Source organism: Camelina sativa, chromosome 7 (genome assembly GCF_000633955.1).
Source record: "Camelina sativa cultivar DH55 chromosome 7, Cs, whole genome shotgun sequence".
NCBI classification, from domain to species: Eukaryota; Viridiplantae; Streptophyta; class Magnoliopsida; order Brassicales; family Brassicaceae; genus Camelina; species Camelina sativa.
In genome coordinates this window covers 13,413,904-13,434,864 of record NC_025691.1, presented here as the reverse complement: position 1 = coordinate 13,434,864, position 20,961 = coordinate 13,413,904, and the positions used below count along the sequence as shown (strand labels likewise).

The window sequence follows — 20,961 nt, the reverse complement described above, 5'->3', positions numbered from 1 at the left end:
CACCGATGCCGAGCATCAATTCCGTTCGATCAGAAACTCCGAATCTCGCCTCAAGCTCCTCCAATCCGCTCCAAGCATTCCCAGAAGCAAAACCCAGCCACAAAAGTCACGAAAACCAAAGGAAACTCAACAGAACAATCACATAGGCACAAAATCACAAAAAGCTAGAGATCTTAGCTTAGATAAGTCATGGTCATGCACTCACCTCTCTGCAGGAAGATTCTGACAAATAATGACGAAACCCACACTCCCAGCAACCTTCTAGCTTCTTCCTAGCTTTGGATCTCTCAAGAAAAGCCAACAAAACCCCCAATCTCACAAAAAATCTCAAGAACTCTCTTTTTCCTCTTTTTCTCTCAAAAGCGTTAAACGGCGACAAAAGAACTTCTCAAAACCCTTCTGGTCAACAAAACACTTAAATATCTCGGTTTAGTAGTTTTTCCTAAACCAAACCGGTCTAAATCGATCAATAACTCAATTTGGTCGAACCAGAAATATTGGTGTCGACCGACACCCCAACTGGTGTCGATCGACACCCTCCCCAAAACACCTTCTTTTGTTTTCGTTGGTCTCCCTTTTAACTATCATTCGAATAATCCAAGAACCTTTTTATTTTATGTTGAGCACAGGAGGTTTTCTTGACAAAATTCTTGATCTCGCAAGACTTGAATCCAGAGAAATGTTGGAGATCAAAAGATGGGGTCATTTTGAACAGTCTCGTCGGATTGTAGCGTCAAAGCATGTGAACTCATTCATAAAAATTATGCTTAGAAAAACACAGAGAATTTAGACAAGATGGTCATACAGTTGGATGAACGTTACCTTAGCTGTAAGTTTAAAGACCTAATGATTCCATTGCTTCCTCCCAACAACAATGTCTCAATTGCGCTCTCATGCAAGCCGATTATATTAGATGAGTAATGAAATCGCATTGTTTAGTCTCGATGTGTCTTATTGAATTTTTTCACATCGAAAACCACATTTTCATTTTTTTTTATATGTGATGGAAAGATCTAGATTTGCACTTGCACCCAACATGGTGACAGTTGTATATATGCTATTTTGAACGACTATTTTACAATTTTGTACGGTCACTTTATTTTTCTTCGATTTCAAAATGCTTGATCATGATTTGCTTAAATATGTGATGTCCTTCAAACAATATTCCAAAATCTTAATTATGTCAAACTAATCAGAATTTTTTTTTTAATTGAATGTAAAATTATATTCAACCAAAAACCTTGTGTACAGTGAGTGCTTCGGTTTATTTGAAAGTATTTGAAAAATGACATTAAGAGCATAGTGGAGATTTTAAGAAGTAGCCAAGATCTTGTTTACGGAGTTTCTCGAGTGGATAACCACAACTCTCAGCCGTCATCGTAGCGATGGTCACCCATGTCTCTAATTAAGCTGATGCCGTTTCAAACACTGTTGTCAATGAATTTAATAAGTCGAGTTTGCGGATATCGTAGTGATCACCGTGTTTCATATATGTTATTCCTCTCGTGCCATAGATGAAATAAAGTGGAAACATGTACATACCTAAACATAAAGAGATGGAGTCGTGGGATTGATTTGGTTACTAGTTATTACCATTTACCAACTTTCCCTGCAGGGACATGTATATTATAAAAAATTGTAAATGCGGAAAAATGTATCTCTTGCATTCTTGGGTTCTCGATCGTGGACCCTCTTCTGTTGCAGTTAAAATTTGCTTCTAACAAATCTTATATCCACCTCTTAACTCTTATGCCTCTCTCCACGTTGTCAATTCTTTCTCTTTGGCCTGTCTCATAGATGCTTCTACGAAGTTTATCGAATTTTGGTTGGAAATTATATGCTTTGGCTCTGATGTTTTCTCAATATTTAGGAGGTCACTTTTAGCTGGTGTTTTGTTGTTTTCATAGGTTGGCCTATCTGTGTCGTCATATGTCATAGCGCGCGCCATATATCCAATGTGATGCTTATAGTAGAGGTTTTCTATGAACTTTATTAGTTACTAGAAAAGGTCTGTATTATTAGGAAAGACATCCTATTTCCCCTTTGGAACTATTATATCGTACCAAATCCACCAGAGGGGGAAATAGGACGTCCGCGTTATTACGCGGATAAAAATTTAAAAAATTTATTGAGAATAATTAATCAGTAATATATATGTTTTTAAATTTTATCTTGTAAGATTTTAATATTGAATATAATATTGAATATGAATCTCTCATATTTCATTTTAATAAGAGTTTTAAGACTTTTTTGCTCTATTTTATAATATTTTCTCAAATTTATATATATAATTTTTATTAATATAACAATTTATGACTATTTGAACTATGCAATATATTTTCCTATTGGTTGAAGTTTTATAAATGACATAATATTTATTGTTTATTAGACTTTGTGCTTTTACCCAAAAACTCTTATAGCACAAAGAGTATCATTTAAATATCTATACCATCATAATAAACTATATTTTAAGTTTAATTACATATTTCATCTTAATGCATAGACTAAATATTTTATATCAAACACAATTATACATCATATCAAATCTATATCTTAGTAAAAATTAAAAATACAAATTAAAATTAACAAAATATAATTTGCAAAAAAAAACAGAATTAATATTATTTAAGATATATTTGTTATGTTGTTATCTCTTATAAGTACTAATTTTACCTTATGTCATAATCAATTTTAAATGAGTGAAATTTATAAAATAAAAACATATATAAAGATATAGAGATATTCTCATCAAATAATTGAAGTTTCATTCATATAAATTATAATTTATTTCGAATTATCTTATGTTTTAACATATGCATTACAAAAATATATGTGTTGAAATTATAAAATTTAACATAAAAAATTACTAATATTCTTAAATGATTTTTCTAAAAAATGATACATATTAATATTTGAAAAAATTTTAATCTAAAATAAATTTCATCGTTAGACATTCAGTTTAATAATAACATTTAACTATCTATTACATCGTAAAACCATAATTCACTTCTTCATGGATTAGAATTATAATTTTAATAACATAAATAATATGAGCATCATATGAGATAATATGTATATTGGTTAGTATTTTAAATTTAACAATAAAAATAATCAGTAAAAAATTCAGTTAACATCCAAAAAAAATTTTGGTAATGCAAAAATATCCTAAATATTATTCTTCTATATGTCATAATTTCATAAGTAATACTTTTGTCAATTTTCATCATTTAACCAAAATTCATTCCTACAAACTCATTTTTTTCTTTTTTTTTTCCAGGTTTTTCATATTACTACATTCATAAAATCTTTAAAATAAAACATGTAAAACTATACTAATACATATCATGTACTGAATTTTTTTCTTTTAAAGTTCATTTTCTTTCAAGGTTTTGTGTACTTACTTACAATAAAAATTTATATCACAACGATAAATACAATTTATATCCGACTAAAATTATGTTAAATAACTTATGTTATTCTTTTTAACTTTGTTATTCATTTTTCTTGATTAATATACATGCTTAATAAATTAATCTTTTTCTTACACATGTCAAATTTTATTGAGAATTCACTTCTTCATGGATTAGAATTAAAATTTTAATAACTAAAATAATATGAGCATCATATGAGATAATATGTATATTGGTTAGTATTTTAAATTTAACAATAAAATAATCAGTAAAAATTTCAGTTAACATCCAAAAATATTTTGGTAATGTAAAAATATCCTAAATATTATTCTTCTATATGTCATAATTTCATAAGTAATACTTTTGTCAATTTTCATCATTTAACCAAAATTCATTCCTACAAACTCATTTTTTTCTATTTTTTTCCAGGTTTCTCATATTACTACATTCATAAAATCTTTAAAATAAAACATGTAAAATTATACTAATACACATCATGTACTGATTTTTTTTTCTTTTTAAGTTCATTTTCTTTCAAGGTTTTGTGCACTTACTGACAATAAAAATTTATATTACAACGATAAATACAATTTATATCCGACTAAAATTATGTTAAATAACTTATGTTATTCTTTTTAACTTTGTTATTCATTTTTCTTGATTAATATACATGCTTAATAAATTAATTTTTTTCTTACACATGTCAAATTTTATTGAGAACACACGTGTAATATAATTAGCATACAATGGAAAATATATTGATTTTGTTAATTTTTTTTTTATTCAGAAAAAATATATTTTTAAAAAATATAAACATGTAAAATTCTGTAAATATATTAGTTGTCCTATTAAGATTATTGGAAAAAAAATTGATATGTGTCAATATCTAATCAATATATTTGACATGTGTCAACATCTAATCAATATATTTGACATGTGTCAACATCTAATCAATATATTTGACACGTGTCACGATCTTGTTAACGACTAACTTTGATATCAAGCTTTATATAATAAAATTGTTATTGATAAAATAAAATGTTGATTTTAGAAAATATTATAACACCACAGAAAATTGTTAATTAAAAAAGTAATACATATATGGTCGATTCCTACCTAATATGTATTTTTGGTCGATTTTTAATATGTTTTCTTAAAATGTCTGAAAAGTAAAAAGAAAAAAAGATTAATGAAGAACAACAAAAATTACAAAACTCAATTATCTATACTCTAACACACGATTGCTTTTTATTCCATTCAAGTATAACGGCCAAATAAGATCTGGATTAAAAAACTAAAAAAATTAAGACAATTTTGTAATGTATATTTTCCTTACATATAATTTGTTACATGTAGTTTAAAATGTTTTCAAAGTACATAACCTATACTTCTCAAAATTTCATTTACCTCACAAAATATATACATTCATTTATTTTTCTGAATAAACAATTTTGAGACGGTCCTCATCACACACATTTAAAAATCCATTAAACTCAATCCAATAACACCCTCTAAATAGATATGTTAAATTTATGCGATATATAAGATATCTTCGTTTTTGTTCATATATAGTCTCTCTAGTTAAGATAACTTCTTTGACATCCTAAAGAGAGTTACAATACACTACACATGATCATATTTCTTTTCTTTCTGAAACCCCTTCCAAAATCACTAAAAACCAAGAAATCCAACCTCTATTCACATCTTGACAAGCTCTCAAAACTAAACATATATACTCTTTGACCATCATATTATATGGTGTCATTTTTGTAATCTATGATGTAAAATACTTCCAACTCACTCCTAGGATACTTTTTATATCATTGCCATATTTTAATTATGACCTTTTTTATAATAATATCTCACATATCAAATTTTACTTTACCTTAATAAAACATAGACAAATTAAGTAAAAGACAAACGCCGCCAGGGTGGAGCCACGTATAAATTAAAATAAAAAAATAAAAAATAAACACCCAAAGACAACTCACGAAACTAAACCCGAACCCGGATCCGAAACAGAAGACAACTCATAAAAAAAACCCGAACCCGGATCCAAAGGCTTCGGTTGTCACAGCTGGAAACAGCCTGTCACCAACGGAGAGTCTCTCTCCTCTCTCTCGCCTTCTTCTCTCTCTAATCTTTTTTTTTTTTCCTCCTCTCTATCTCTCCTCTCCTTCTTCTTCCTTTCTCCTCCTTCCCTTTCTCTGTTTTATTTTTTGCTTCGTTTCCTCATTTCTTTCCTCCGATTCTTAGGTTTTTTTAACCCGTCTCTCCGCTCAGATCTTCCCCGTTTCAAAACTCTTTTGGATCCAGATTCTCCTCCTTGTAAGCCTCTCTTTTTTCACCAGTTTCTTTCATAAAAAATTTGGTTCCTTTTTTTTTCTGATGGGTCTTGTTGTTCCCTTTGTTTAGATCTAAAAGTTTTGATTTTTTTTTGTATTTGCATTATTGGGTATTTGATTGTTTTGACTTGGTTGTTCTGTGTTTGAAGTTTTGTGTATATAATCTCTTAAAAGGTTATGACTTGGCTTTTATATTTGTCAATTTATGAAATCGGTTTGTGTGGGAATCGTCTTAATCTTGAAGGTTATGCCTCTTTTTTTAATTACCCGTGATGATAGAATGTATAATTTAAATCTTTGAAGATGTTGTTGTCTTGTATTCAGATCTAGGGTAAGATGTTTTGTTAGATCTTTGCTTCAATTTTTGGTAAAGGTTTTGATCCTTTTTGGTTTTGTTTCAGTTTATGTAGGTAACACGCATATCAAGTGTTAAGGGTCAAGATCACAAAAAGTTATATCGGGTGATCTGGGCTGCTTCGTTTGTAATCCTAAAAAAAAAAGCTAATTGGTGGACTTTTGATAGCTTTCGTATGGTTGTGAGTTGAAAGGTTCTTACTTTTTTTTATATTCATCGATGAGTAGTTACTAATCTGGAAAATATTGTTGGGAGAGAAAGGCACATTTTACTGCTGCTGCTAGAGAACTTTTCTGCATCCATGCTGGTAGAGAGCATGCGTGGATACTGTGTTTTGGGTGATGCCCCTGACAAAATTAGTTCCCGATGCATTCGGCGTTGTGACGATATGTCTAGTCGCTCTGCTACTTCTTTTGGGTCTCCTTTGCATCGCTTACTCCTTCTACTTCCAGTCTCACGTTCGTAAGCAAGGGTATATTCAACTTGGTTACTTCAGTGGTCCCTGGATTATCCGAATCACATTCATTCTTTTTGCTATCTGGTGGGCTGTTGGTGAGATTTTTCGTTTGAGTTTGTTGAGGCGTCACAGAAGGCTGTTGAGCGGCTTGGATCTGAGATGGCAAGAAAACGTCTGCAAGTGGTACATCGTTTCCAATCTAGGATTTGCGGAGCCTTGCCTCTTTCTGACTCTCATGTTTCTTCTGCGTGCTCCCTTGAAGATGGAGTCAGGGGCTCTGAGCGGGAAATGGAACAGGAATACAGCGGGTTATATTATTCTTTATTGTCTCCCGATGCTTGCTCTTCAACTTGCGGTTGTGTTATCCGAGTCCCGCCTAAATGGTGGTAGCGGCTCTTATGTAACGCTGCCACATGACTTCACAAGAACGTATTCCCGAGTTTATATTGATCATGATGAGGTCGCCTTATGCACATATCCTCTACTGAGTACCATCATTCTTGGTGTGTTTGCAGCCGTCCTAACAGCTTACTTGTTCTGGCTTGGAAGGCAGATTCTGAAACTTGTCATTAATAAGCGTTTACAGAAGAGAGTATACACTTTGATATTCTCGGTCTCGAGTTTCCTGCCTTTAAGGATTGTTATGCTCTGTTTGTCGGTTCTCACAGCAGCAGACAAGATTATATTCGAAGCCCTTTCTTTCTTGGCCTTCCTCTCCCTCTTCTGCTTTTCCGTGGTATCCATTTGCTTGCTTGTCTACTTCCCGGTTTCAGATTCCATGGCCCTGAGAGGTCTAAGGGACACGGATGAAGAGGATACAGCTGTGACCGAAGAACGCAGTGGTGCTCTGTTACTTGCACCAAATAATTCGCAAACCGATGAGGGCTTGAGCTTAAGAGGTCGGAGAGACTCGGGATCATCTACACAGGAGAGGTATGTGGAACTGAGCCTATTTCTTGAAGGTGAGAACTAAAAAGCGCCAAAAGCTGTTTCTATTTGGCTTTTTGGCAATGTACAGATTCCTGGTGAAACAAGCAGAGAGAGAGAGAGGGATAAAGAAGTATGAGAATATGTTTGCGCAAAAAAGGCATAATTTCAGTTTTGTGGCAAAGACACTTTGACTGTAAAGGAGGGTTTAAGGGGGGTTTACTCTTTGTGAGGGTTTGTTGTTTGAAATGTTTTCTGCTTGATGGATCATATTTTTGTACCTTTATTATGTGATCAATTTTGATTTAGAAAAAAAAAACACACAAAGCAAAACTAATGAGCCTTTTACCCTCTTCTCTTCGTTCTCATGAACAAACCTCTTCCCTTATTTCTCAAGAACAAACCTCTTCTATAACTTATGATGGCACCTATGATGTCCGAGCATATGTAATTTTAACTTGGGGAACAAAAAGTTTTGAACGTATTTCTTATGATGGCATCGAGAGATCATCAAGCACCTATGATGTCCGAGCATATAACTTCGTTCTCATGACGGTTTTATATAAGGTTTTAACAATCTTCTCATCTATATCTTTCTAACTTTGTAAGTGCCACACGTTGGTAGTGTTAGCTTGAAATCAAGTTCCAATGGTCATTAAGTAAAATAAGTAACCCAAAATATTGAACAAATTGACTACTCCAGATCACTTCCACCTAATAACCATTACCATCCGTGCACTAACATCACTTGGTTTAGTAACAGCAAATTAAATGTGTTCTCATCAGAAGGCAAAAAGGGAACGATCTCTCTAACCTCCAGAATAACACATTACTCGAAGAAATTCTGGAACTTACAAGTTTTCTCATATTACACAGCCTAAATCTCTACCTAAAGGATAACAACAAGACAAGCAAGAGCATCCAATCCATTGAGCCACATCATCGTTTACTTCTCTTGATGCCTGCCAATTCTTTTCACCTGAAATACAAGATCAACCATTCTGTTTGAATCCAAGCTCAATTTAGGACCCCTTATGAAGAATCCATATGATTCCCTTTAAGAAAAAGAAAAACACAACAAGCAAAGACATGTGGCCCATCACTTAATCTTTATGTATGTGTTAATGGGGTCTTAACTTCCTACCTTGAATACACCGGGCTATTATGCACATGTCTCTAATCATTCTACCTACACTGAAAAATCTACACCTATGATATTACTATCATCCATAATAAAAGAAAATACTATGCATTCAGAGATACAACACACCAGCTTTCAAACCAGTAGGCTTTCTTGTATATCTTGTATAGCTTAAGCATTCAGACAGGAACAAAAGAAGCAGGTTTACCTGAACCATGCCTGAAGGGACTACATCTAGGCTGGAAGACATGGTGCTGCATCCTCCTCACCTAAAGACACAACATAAGGCTTAACTTTGAATGTCTCAGTTATCGTATAGCTGAGCTCGTAAATCACCGCTTTCGTCCCAAAAATACTAAACCTTCCTGCGCTGTTGTAAGCAACCTTGGCATCAGCACCCTTCCTGTAAACTACTCTGGCCCGGTTATTTTCCTTGTCAACTTCAGTTTGCGACTCCCTTATTGGTCCAAAATGCCTAAACATTTTACTCAGGCTCTTCTCAGGAGGTATAGTATCCGCTTCAGAAAACTTCATTACAAGTTCAGCTGGTGCATTCTCATCAAAGTTTGCCGGTTTGTCTGAGACTGAAAGAGGAATATGGATCTGAGTCTGTCGTCTTTTGTATGGTCGACGAGTTCTTTGAACCTGAGCAGGTTTCAACTCAACTGGCACAACTTGATAATTTCCTTTCTCGGTTGGTGGTGTCTGCTCTTCACCACCATTATGGATCACTCTGTCAGTCCAGTATGTGTCTCCCATTTCCTCAAACTCGAATGCTTCAGTTCCTGCTACATCAGAATTGGATGGTCTACCTCTTTTTTTGCCCACCTTTTCTGGGGGACCTTGCTGCAAAGCCGAGGAGTTTCGGAAATCTAAGAAAAAACCAGCAGCAATTTCAGATACAACGTTCTCTTTATCAGGGTCTGTTGCTGCATAGTGAAGCTGGGTCACAAAGCTCTCAACAGAGAGAGTTTCATCATCAGAGTTACTACCCTTCAAAACTAAAGAAGATCCTGTCATCTGACTAGCAGCTCTGGCTATGCACGCACCAATCTTAAAGGAGGGCCTTTCTGCAAAAGACACCTTTGCCAATGAGACAGTCTTCGTACCTTCTCCTGGTGAATCCTCACTCAGGACATCAGCCTTTCGTTTCACACCATTGGTCTTAACATCAGAACCAGCTTCATCATCAGCAAAAGCAGAATTACTGGGATCTTCTTCCATTCCTGTATCTTCCTTTTGGTTTGGATCGATACTTTGGAATTCACGAGTTATGATGTCCTCTGCCTCTATCACTGCATCTTTTTGATCTGCCGTTTTCGTATCCAAGCATTCATGATCTTTACTTTCTTTAGATCCCAAAATTGCATCAGAGGCCTCTTGTGAGCAATCTGTAGCAGCAGCTGGAGATTGCGCTCCAGAAGCAACAGGTGCTTCACTGGATCCATTTTCAATAGCAACCGTGGCAGCTTTCTTATCCTCTTTCAAAGAGACATTCCTGGTGTCGGTTTTAAGGTCTTGTATATTCCCTGACCAAGATGATACACCACTGAAATCAATAAAGTTGGTAATATCAGAAGTTGGATCAAAAAGAGCATTATGATCCAACGGTTCAACTTCACCTGGAGCAGCATCTTCAGAGGGACTGTTTGGGTTTGCTAAATCAGCATTATCTTTCGGTTCGTCAATTGCCATTTCACTTACCACATCAGCTTCAGCAACTGGAGGAATATCTTGGGTTTGTACTACACCCGCAGAGTCATCGCAAGCACTACTATCCAAAGCTTCACCTACTTTAACATCATCTTCCACCAGTTCCTCTGCCGCATAATCAATCTCCGTGGCTTCTCCTTCTTCATTGGTTATTTTTTCTTCATCATTTACTTCAGCAGCAGAGCTAGCTTCCAAAACAGTATCTTTAGTATCTGATCCCACATTCTCTTCATTTTCTTGTTTGCTATCAACACCCATTCTTTTATCATCCTCTTCGATATTGTTTGTGGATTGCTTCTCTTGGTCAGCTTTCTTTTCAGCAACAGAAAGCATCTCGGCACCTACTGAACTTTGCTCAACTTCACAACTTGCCTTGTCATCAGCAGTTACCTCATTCACACCAGAGATTACACTTTGCCCTTCTCCTGCACTCTTAACTTGAGACTTAGCAGCCGTCTCACCATTCATCTCCACCTCAGCATCTCCATCAATTTGAGGCTCCGTGATAGCAGCATCAGTCAGTGCAACATCATCACCAACGCTATCTTTAGTCTCCTCAACATCATCTTTATCAGCTTTCACATCAGAAACCAAATTATCCTTATTGCCATCTTCTACATCTGAATCCGAAACCTGTACCGTGTTGTTTGTATCCTCACCATCTAGGGTTTCAGTTTTAGAAGATATACCTAATCCCTTAGCAGCTTCTTCTTCTTCCTCCATGGATTCACCAATGAACTCACTCTCCTCTCTCTGTTCCTCCATTGAAACTATCTGAGCTGCAGCTCAAAGATGGATCTTTTAAACACACAAATTGCGAAACTTGGGGGAATGGGTATTCACAATTAGGATGAAAAGTTGCAGATTTCGACGGAATCAACAACGAGAAAGCTCAACTTTTTTTTGGGAATTTACCTCTTTAAGATGTTGCGAGGATCGGAGAGTGGTAAAGAAACACAAAAGGGAAGAGCTTTGTGGTGAGAAGAAGAAGAAGAAAGAGAAAAAACCTTCGATCCGATTTACTCGAACCAGCTTACTTTTATTTTTTAGACATGACCCCTCACTTTTTATCATGTTTTGTTTTTAAGATTAAACTTTTCAAAGGGGGCTGAAATAACCCTTTCAGTTATGCTGTAATTGTGCACTTTGAGTTTAAAATGGGTGCTAATTAAAGAACGTTTTCTTTGTTCAAAAAAAAAACTTTGCCATTTTAAAAACTAGAAAATATATATATATTTGAGTCTAGAGTAAGGGTGAACTTTTCAATTCACTTCTCTTATTTTAGCTAATCAAAATATGATATCTAAAAAAAATAAATATAATATAATTTTAATATTAGCAAACAAAAAATATGTTATAGAATTATGTAGAGCCCCTGATTAAGAAATCGCTAGGCGCTAGTCGGGCGGCGAGGATAGGCCTAGCGCCTAGCAAAAAAATCGGAGATTAAATGGGGATTAATCGGGGACTAGTTTTTATATAAATTTTAGTATATTTTTATAATTTTAATAATATATATTTAAATCTTATAAAACAAAAACATTAATACATGATTACATTCCAAAAAAAGAAGTAGAAGTCGAGAGAAGAAGAAGAAGAAAAAACGTTCTCAGATCAATTTTTACTCACAAAAAGCATGCTTTAAGGTCCAAAACGTTTTTAATCAAATAAATACCCAACTATTAAATAAATCAGATCAATTTTTACTCAGAACAATGGGCTTTGAGGTCCAAAACGTTTTTTAACCAAATAAATATCTAATTTTTGAAACAATAAATCGGCGATTTTTGTCAAAAATCGGATAATTCGGAGATCAATCGGTAAACTGATTTTGTTAACCGATTACACATTAAACCCGGCGGTATACCACTGCCTAACGATTATATGCCCAATTAATCGGCTAGGCGCCCGATTTTTGAAACACGGTGTAGAGCTAACAGTCGAAGACTTGGACTTGGAAGCATGGGACCTCGGAGACCAGATTAACATAGTTTCAATCCTTGATACTTGAGAGCTCATCAAGTACTCCATCATATCCACCATCTCCATCGTATCCACCATCTAGAGTCACTAATATGAAATTTCAAAGTAAATGATCTTGCTTGGCCATATTAGTCATTTTCCTTATCCAATCTTTAATTTAAATATATAGATAATTAACAACCAATATGCCAATAGTAACATATGAAAGTACAAAAGTGGAATAAGTGCACATTAATATATTTTAAACATTAAAAAAATTGTGAGAGCAATACTATGGTAATAAAATGGGAGGTTACAGACAAATATATTGTTATATTAATTTTTAACATATCAATATTTGTAAATAATAGGAATGCAATGTGGTTTTTCTTTATACTTTTCTGACTTTTATATTTATACTACATCATCTAAATTTAAATGTTAACTCCATGAATAGTTGCTTAACATGGTCTCTCGTGTCTTAACCTCATTAGAGGTATTTCAAGCTTGAGAGGTATATTGACCAAATCTATTACTGGTTTAGTTTGAGAGCAAGAACTTCGGCTCATTAAGCTATCCCAACAAAGGTTAGCATACATCATCATTCAGTATTGAGTATTCCTACAATGCATTTTATAAAAAAAACAAATGATCAAATTACTTTTATAAATCTTAGTTTAAGATTTAGTGAACTGTTTTCTTGTATTCTTTGCACTCTTAATTCAATACTCCCTCCCTCTATATCACAAATGATGATGTTTTAGGATATTTCTTTGTGTCACAAGAGATGATTTTATTTAGTACATTTAATGCATTTTTATTTTCAAAATCAAATAACTATTTTTTTTTTTTTTTTTTACAATACATAATTCAATGTATGCATGCAATTGAATGACAAATGTTAGAAAAGCACAACTAAATAAGTAGTAAAAGGAGTAGAAAACAAAAGTAATTAACAATAACACATCATTTTTTTTTTAATCTGGGTAAAAATTCTAAAACATCATCTTTTCTAATACAGAAGGAGTAACAATTTTAATCAACCCATCAACTTTACTTTCTTCTATTTTTAGTCATTCAGAAAAGAAAAAATGTTGTAATAGAGGTTTAACAACCATTCATGGCAAAATATATTAAAGATACATGTTAATAAAAACCTAGATTTATATATTGACATTTTGAAAACAGTTGAGAGACTCATATTCATTGTCTAATAAAATATTTATATATAAAAAATAAAGATTTTGAATTGTAAAAAAAGAAAAGATCAACCATGTCCAACACACTGAATCATGATAGTTCATTTTTTTGTTTTTGTTGCAGTAGAATCAACGCCACTAAACACGACAAATCTGAAGAAAATATAAAACATGGTTCAAGTATATTTAGCTATGAAGATTAGAAAAGTCACACACACAAAGCCTTCAAAATTCTAAAATATTAAAATCCTACAAAATCCTTCCAAATCCAAGTTCAATACCTCCTTTGTTATTTCGTTACTTGAGTTTCCTTTATGCTCTATAAAGCTTTCAATCTCTGATTGTGATTCTCTCCTTTAAAAGATTCTAGCTAAGATGAATGGTTGGATGCATAGACATCTAAGTCTATAATTAGCACCCATTTTTAACTCAAAGTGCACAAATTGAAAAGTTTAATCTTAAAAACAAAACATGACAAAAAAGTGAGGGGTTATGTCTAAAAAAAAAAGTAAGCTGGTTCGAGTAAATCGGATCGAAGGTGGTTTCTCTCTTTCTTCTTCTCACCACAAAGCTCTTCCCTTTTATGTTTCTTTACCACTCTCCGATCTTCGCAACATCTTAAAGAGGTAAATTCCAAAAAAAACTTGAGCTTTCTCGTTGCTGATTCCATCGAAATCTGGAACTTTTCATCCTAATTGTGGATACCCATCTCCCAAGTTTCGCAATTTGTTTGTTTAAAAGATCCATCTTTGAGCTGCAGCCCAGATAGCTTCAATGGAGGAACAGAGAGAGGAGAGTGAGTTCGTTGGTGATTCCATTGAGGAGGAAGAAGAAGCTGCTAAGGGATTAGGTATATCTTCTAAAACTGAAACCCTAGATGATGGTGAGGATACAAACAACACGGTACATGTTTCGGATTCAGATGTAGAAGATGGCAATAAGGATAATTTGGTTTCTGATGTGAAAGCTGATGAAGATGTTGCACTGACTGTCACGGACCCTGAAATTGATGGAGATGCTGAGGTGAAGATGGTTGCTAAATCTCAAGTTAAGAGTGGAGGAGAAGGGGAAACTGTAATCTCTGGTGGGAATGAGGTAACTGCTAATGACAAGGCAAGTTGTGAAGTTGAGGATAGTGGTGATGCTGAACAAAATGTTCACTCTGAAAAGTCCCAGCAAAGTTCAGTAGATGCAGAGATGGTTTCTGTTACTGAAAAGAAAGCTGACCAAGAGAAGCAATCCACAAAGAATCTCGAAGAGACTGTGGGATCCGAGACCAAAGATGCTGAGCAAGTAAATCCAGGTACTGTTTTGGAAGCTAGCTCTGCTGCTGAAGTAAATGATGAAGAAAAAATAACCAATGAAGAAGAAAAAGGAGAAGCCACGGAGATTGATTATGCGGCAGAGGAACTGGTGGAAGATGATGTTAAAGTAGGTGAAGCTTTGGATAGTAGTGCTTGCGATGACTCTGCGGGTGTAGTACAAACCCAAGATATTCCTCCAGTTGCTGAAGCTGATGTGGTAAGTGAAATGGCAATTGACGAACCGAAAGATAATGCTGATTTAGCAAACCCAAACAGTCCCTCTGAAGATGCTGCTCCAGGTGAAGTTGAACCGTTGGATCATAATGCTCTTTTTGATCCAACTTCTGATATTACCAACTTTATTGATTTCAGTGGTGTATCATCTTGGTCAGGGAATATACAAGACCTTAAAACCGACACCAGGAATGTCTCTTTGAAAGAGGATAAGAAAGCTGCCACGGTTGCTATTGAAAATGGATCCAGTGAAGCACCTGTTGCTTCTGGAGCGCAATCTCCAGCTGCTGCTACAGATTGCTCACAAGAGGCCTCTGATGCAATTTTGGGATCTAAAGAAAGTAAAGATCATGAATGCTTGGATACGAAAACGGCAGATCAAAAAGATGCAGTGATAGAGGCAGAGGACATCATAACTCGTGAATTCCGAAGTATCGATCCAAACCAAAAGGAAGATACAGGAATGGAAGAAGATCCCAGTAATTCTGCTTTTGCTGATGATGAAGCTGGTTCTGATGTTAAGACCAATGGTGTGAAACGAAAGGCTGATGTCCTGAGTGAGGATTCACCAGGAGAAGGTACGAAGACTGTCTCATTGGCAAAGGTGTCTTTTGCAGAAAGGCCCTCCTTTAAGATTGGTGCGTGCATAGCCAGAGCTGCTAGTCAGATGACAGGATCTTCTTTAGTTTTGAAGGGTAGTAACTCTGATGATGAAACTCTCTCTGTTGAGAGCTTTGTGACCCAGCTTCACTATGCAGCAACAGACCCTGATAAAGAGAACGTTGTATCTGAAATTGCTGCTGGTTTTTTCTTAGATTTCCGAAACTCCTCGGCTTTGCAGCAAGGTCCCCCAGAAAAGGTGGGCAAAAAAAGAGGTAGACCATCCAATTCTGATGTAGCAGGAACTGAAGCATTCGAGTTTGAGGAAATGGGAGACACATACTGGACTGACAGAGTGATCCATAATGGTGGTGAAGAGCAGACACCACCAACCGAGAAAGGAAATTATCAAGTTGTGCCAGTTGAGTTGAAACCTGCTCAGGTTCAAAGAACTCGTCGACCATACAAAAGACGACAGACTCAGATCCATATTCCTCTTTCAGTCTCAGACAAACCGGCAAACTTTGATGAGAATGCACCAGCTGAACTTGTAATGAAGTTTTCTGAAGCGGATACTATACCTCCTGAGAAGAGCCTGAGTAAAATGTTTAGGCATTTTGGACCAATAAGGGAGTCGCAAACTGAAGTTGACAAGGAAAATAACCGGGCCAGAGTAGTTTACAGGAAGGGTGCTGATGCCAAGGTTGCTTACAACAGCGCAGGAAGGTTTAGTATTTTTGGGACGAAAGCGGTGATTTACGAGCTCAGCTATACGATAACTGAGACATTCAAAGTTAAGCCTTATGTTGTGTCTTTAGGCGAGGAGGATGCAGCACCATGTCTTCCAGCCTAGATGTAGTCCCTTCAGGCATGGTTCAGGTAAACCTGCTTCTTTTGTTCCTGTCTGAATGCTTAAGCTATACAAGATATACAAGAAAGTCTACTGGTTTGAAAGCTGGTGTGTTGTATCTCTGAATGCATAGTTTTTTCTTTTTTTGTCTTTTATTATGGATGGCAGTAATAACATAGGTGTAGATTTGTCAGGGTAGGTAAAATTAGAAGAGGCATATGCATAATAGCCCGGTAGATTCAAGCTAGTAAGTTAAGACCCCATTAACACATACATAAAGATTAAGTGATGAGCTATGTCTTTGTTTTTCTTTTTCTTAATGGGAATTATATTGATTCTTCATAAGCTTGTTGAAGAATGGTTGATCTTGAGTTTGGATTCAAAAAGAATAGTTGATCTTTTATTTCAGGTGAAAAGTATCGGCAGGCATCAAGAGAAGTAAACGATGATGTGGCTCAATGGATTGGATGCTCGTACTTGTGTTGTTGTTATCCTTTAGGTAGAGATTTAGGCTGTGTAATATGAGAAAACTACGTTTCAGGATTCTTCGAATATCTGTTATTGTGGAGGTTATAGAGATAGTTCCTTTTTTATCTTCTGATGTTAGGACACTGATGGTAATGGTTATTACTTATTAGGTGAAGTGATGTGGAACAGTCAATTTGTTTAATATGTGGGTTACTTATTTTACTTAATGACCATTGGAACTTGATTTCAAGCTACCACCACCTACGAATGTCACTTGGACATTTTAGTCCCGGACCAGACAAAGTCACAAAGATATAAATGAGCAGATTGTGAAAGCCTTATATAAAGCCGTCATATTCTATTCGAAAAATTAAAATTATAAATGCTCGGACATCATAGGTGCCTGATGATCTCTCAATGTCATGAGTTCGAAGAAAAAAGGGTAAAAAGGCTGATTAGTTCAGGGCCGTGGAATCTGAAACCAGGAAGTAAACAAGCAAGCACATGGATACCACGGGAATGCAGAAGAGGGAGAAGAAAGCCAAGAAAGAGAGGGCTTCAAATATAGTATTGTCAGAGCATAACAATCCNAACTTGAGCTTTCTCGTTGCTGATTCCATCGAAATCTGGAACTTTTCATCCTAATTGTGGATACCCATCTCCCAAGTTTCGCAATTTGTTTGTTTAAAAGATCCATCTTTGAGCTGCAGCCCAGATAGCTTCAATGGAGGAACAGAGAGAGGAGAGTGAGTTCGTTGGTGATTCCATTGAGGAGGAAGAAGAAGCTGCTAAGGGATTAGGTATATCTTCTAAAACTGAAACCCTAGATGATGGTGAGGATACAAACAACACGGTACATGTTTCGGATTCAGATGTAGAAGATGGCAATAAGGATAATTTGGTTTCTGATGTGAAAGCTGATGAAGATGTTGCACTGACTGTCACGGACCCTGAAATTGATGGAGATGCTGAGGTGAAGACGGTTGCTAAATCTCAAGTTAAGAGTGGAGGAGAAGGGGAAACTGTAATCTCTGGTGGGAATGAGGTAACTGCTAATGACAAGGCAAGTTGTGAAGTTGAGGATAGTGGTGATGCTGAACAAAATGTTCACTCTGAAAAGTCCCAGCAAAGTTCAGTAGATGCAGAGATGGTTTCTGTTACTGAAAAGAAAGCTGACCAAGAGAAGCAATCCACAAAGAATCTCGAAGAGACTGTGGGATCCGAGACCAAAGATGCTGAGCAAGTAAATCCAGGTACTGTTTTGGAAGCTAGCTCTGCTGCTGAAGTAAATGATGAAGAAAAAATAACCAATGAAGAAGAAAAAGGAGAAGCCACGGAGATTGATTATGCGGCAGAGGAACTGGTGGAAGATGATGTTAAAGTAGGTGAAGCTTTGGATAGTAGTGCTTGCGATGACTCTGCGGGTGTAGTACAAACCCAAGATATTCCTCCAGTTGCTGAAGCTGATGTGGTAAGTGAAATGGCAATTGACGAACCGAAAGATAATGCTGATTTAGCAAACCCAAACAGTCCCTCTGAAGATGCTGCTCCAGGTGAAGTTGAACCGTTGGATCATAATGCTCTTTTTGATCCAACTTCTGATATTACCAACTTTATTGATTTCAGTGGTGTATCATCTTGGTCAGGGAATATACAAGACCTTAAAACCGACACCAGGAATGTCTCTTTGAAAGAGGATAAGAAAGCTGCCACGGTTGCTATTGAAAATGGATCCAGTGAAGCACCTGTTGCTTCTGGAGCGCAATCTCCAGCTGCTGCTACAGATTGCTCACAAGAGGCCTCTGATGCAATTTTGGGATCTAAAGAAAGTAAAGATCATGAATGCTTGGATACGAAAACGGCAGATCAAAAAGATGCAGTGATAGAGGCAGAGGACATCATAACTCGTGAATTCCGAAGTATCGATCCAAACCAAAAGGAAGATACAGGAATGGAAGAAGATCCCAGTAATTCTGCTTTTGCTGATGATGAAGCTGGTTCTGATGTTAAGACCAATGGTGTGAAACGAAAGGCTGATGTCCTGAGTGAGGATTCACCAGGAGAAGGTACGAAGACTGTCTCATTGGCAAAGGTGTCTTTTGCAGAAAGGCCCTCCTTTAAGATTGGTGCGTGCATAGCCAGAGCTGCTAGTCAGATGACAGGATCTTCTTTAGTTTTGAAGGGTAGTAACTCTGATGATGAAACTCTCTCTGTTGAGAGCTTTGTGACCCAGCTTCACTATGCAGCAACAGACCCTGATAAAGAGAACGTTGTATCTGAAATTGCTGCTGGTTTTTTCTTAGATTTCCGAAACTCCTCGGCTTTGCAGCAAGGTCCCCCAGAAAAGGTGGGCAAAAAAAGAGGTAGACCATCCAATTCTGATGTAGCAGGAACTGAAGCATTCGAGTTTGAGGAAATGGGAGACACATACTGGACTGACAGAGTGATCCATAATGGTGGTGAAGAGCAGACACCACCAACCGAGAAAGGAAATTATCAAGTTGTGCCAGTTGAGTTGAAACCTGCTCAGGTTCAAAGAACTCGTCGACCATACAAAAGACGACAGACTCAGATCCATATTCCTCTTTCAGTCTCAGACAAACCGGCAAACTTTGATGAGAATGCACCAGCTGAACTTGTAATGAAGTTTTCTGAAGCGGATACTATACCTCCTGAGAAGAGCCTGAGTAAAATGTTTAGGCATTTTGGACCAATAAGGGAGTCGCAAACTGAAGTTGACAAGGAAAATAACCGGGCCAGAGTAGTTTACAGGAAGGGTGCTGATGCCAAGGTTGCTTACAACAGCGCAGGAAGGTTTAGTATTTTTGGGACGAAAGCGGTGATTTACGAGCTCAGCTATACGATAACTGAGACATTCAAAGTTAAGCCTTATGTTGTGTCTTTAGGCGAGGAGGATGCAGCACCATGTCTTCCAGCCTAGATGTAGTCCCTTCAGGCATGGTTCAGGTAAACCTGCTTCTTTTGTTCCTGTCTGAATGCTTAAGCTATACAAGATATACAAGAAAGTCTACTGGTTTGAAAGCTGGTGTGTTGTATCTCTGAATGCATAGTTTTTTCTTTTTTTGTCTTTTATTATGGATGGCAGTAATAACATAGGTGTAGATTTGTCAGGGTAGGTAAAATTAGAAGAGGCATATGCATAATAGCCCGGTAGATTCAAGCTAGTAAGTTAAGACCCCATTAACACATACATAAAGATTAAGTGATGAGCTATGTCTTTGTTTTTCTTTTTCTTAATGGGAATTATATTGATTCTTCATAAGCTTGTTGAAGAATGGTTGATCTTGAGTTTGGATTCAAAAAGAATAGTTGATCTTTTATTTCAGGTGAAAAGTATCGGCAGGCATCAAGAGAAGTAAACGATGATGTGGCTCAATGGATTGGATGCTCGTACTTGTGTTGTTGTTATCCTTTAGGTAGAGATTTAGGCTGTGTAATATGAGAAAACTACGTTTCAGGATTCTTCGAATATCTGTTATTGTGGAGGTTATAGAGATAGTTCCTTTTTTATCTTCTGATGTTAGGACACTGATGGTAATGGTTATTACTTATTAGGTGAAGTGATGTGGAACAGTCAATTTGTTTAATATGTGGGTTACTTATTTTACTTAATGACCATTGGAACTTGATTTCAAGCTACCACCACCTACGAATGTCACTTGGACATTTTAGTCCCGGACCAGACAAAGTCACAAAGATATAAATGAGCAGATTGTGAAAGCCTTATATAAAGCCGTCATATTCTATTCGAAAAATTAAAATTATAAATGCTCGGACATCATAGGTGCCTGATGATCTCTCAATGTCATGAGTTCGAAGAAAAAAGGGTAAAAAGGCTGATTAGTTCAGGGCCGTGGAATCTGAAACCAGGAAGTAAACAAGCAAGCACATGGATACCACGGGAATGCAGAAGAGGGAGAAGAAAGCCAAGAAAGAGAGGGCTTCAAATATAGTATTGTCAGAGCATAACAATCC

General features: G+C 36.0%; 4 protein-coding genes across 9 annotated transcripts; 3 read left to right on the top strand and 1 right to left on the bottom strand.

The window, feature by feature from the left end:
- Positions 5,575 to 7,831, top strand: LOC104701104. Its single transcript, XM_010416745.2, has 2 exons — positions 5,575 to 5,738; positions 6,157 to 7,831. Exon 2 carries the CDS (start codon positions 6,452 to 6,454, stop codon positions 7,538 to 7,540), a length of 1,089 nt encoding a protein of 362 aa, XP_010415047.1. The 5' UTR covers positions 5,575 to 5,738; positions 6,157 to 6,451; the 3' UTR covers positions 7,541 to 7,831.
- LOC104701103 (FK506-binding protein 5-like) lies at positions 8,176 to 11,358 on the bottom strand. 3 transcript variants are annotated; one of them, XM_010416743.2, is made up of 3 exons: positions 11,264 to 11,358; positions 8,844 to 11,127; positions 8,176 to 8,473 (listed from the first exon to the last, which is right to left on the bottom strand). In XM_010416743.2, exon 2 carries the CDS (start codon positions 11,111 to 11,113, stop codon positions 8,870 to 8,872), a length of 2,244 nt encoding a protein of 747 aa, XP_010415045.1. In that variant the 5' UTR covers positions 11,114 to 11,127; positions 11,264 to 11,358; the 3' UTR covers positions 8,176 to 8,473; positions 8,844 to 8,869. The 3 variants fall into 3 exon arrangements, with proteins under 3 accessions (XP_010415045.1, XP_010415046.1, XP_010415044.1); XM_010416744.2 differs by having other exon boundaries at positions 8,844 to 10,164; positions 10,258 to 11,351; XM_010416742.2 differs by having other exon boundaries at positions 8,844 to 11,352.
- LOC104701102 lies at positions 14,025 to 17,192 on the top strand. Of its 3 annotated transcripts, none has more exons than XM_010416739.2 (3): positions 14,025 to 14,135; positions 14,270 to 16,526; positions 16,907 to 17,192. In XM_010416739.2, exon 2 carries the CDS (start codon positions 14,284 to 14,286, stop codon positions 16,498 to 16,500), a length of 2,217 nt encoding a protein of 738 aa, XP_010415041.1. In that variant the 5' UTR covers positions 14,025 to 14,135; positions 14,270 to 14,283; the 3' UTR covers positions 16,501 to 16,526; positions 16,907 to 17,192. The 3 variants fall into 3 exon arrangements, with proteins under 3 accessions (XP_010415041.1, XP_010415040.1, XP_010415043.1); XM_010416741.2 differs by having other exon boundaries at positions 14,038 to 15,112; positions 15,206 to 16,526; XM_010416738.2 differs by having other exon boundaries at positions 14,034 to 16,526.
- LOC104701101 (midasin-like) lies at positions 17,564 to 20,598 on the top strand. Of its 2 annotated transcripts, XM_010416737.2 has the most exons (3): positions 17,564 to 18,518; positions 18,612 to 19,932; positions 20,313 to 20,598. In XM_010416737.2, exons 1-2 carry the CDS (start codon positions 17,690 to 17,692, stop codon positions 19,904 to 19,906), a joined length of 2,124 nt encoding a protein of 707 aa, XP_010415039.1. In that variant the 5' UTR covers positions 17,564 to 17,689; the 3' UTR covers positions 19,907 to 19,932; positions 20,313 to 20,598. The 2 variants fall into 2 exon arrangements, with proteins under 2 accessions (XP_010415039.1, XP_010415038.1); XM_010416736.2 differs by having other exon boundaries at positions 17,564 to 19,932.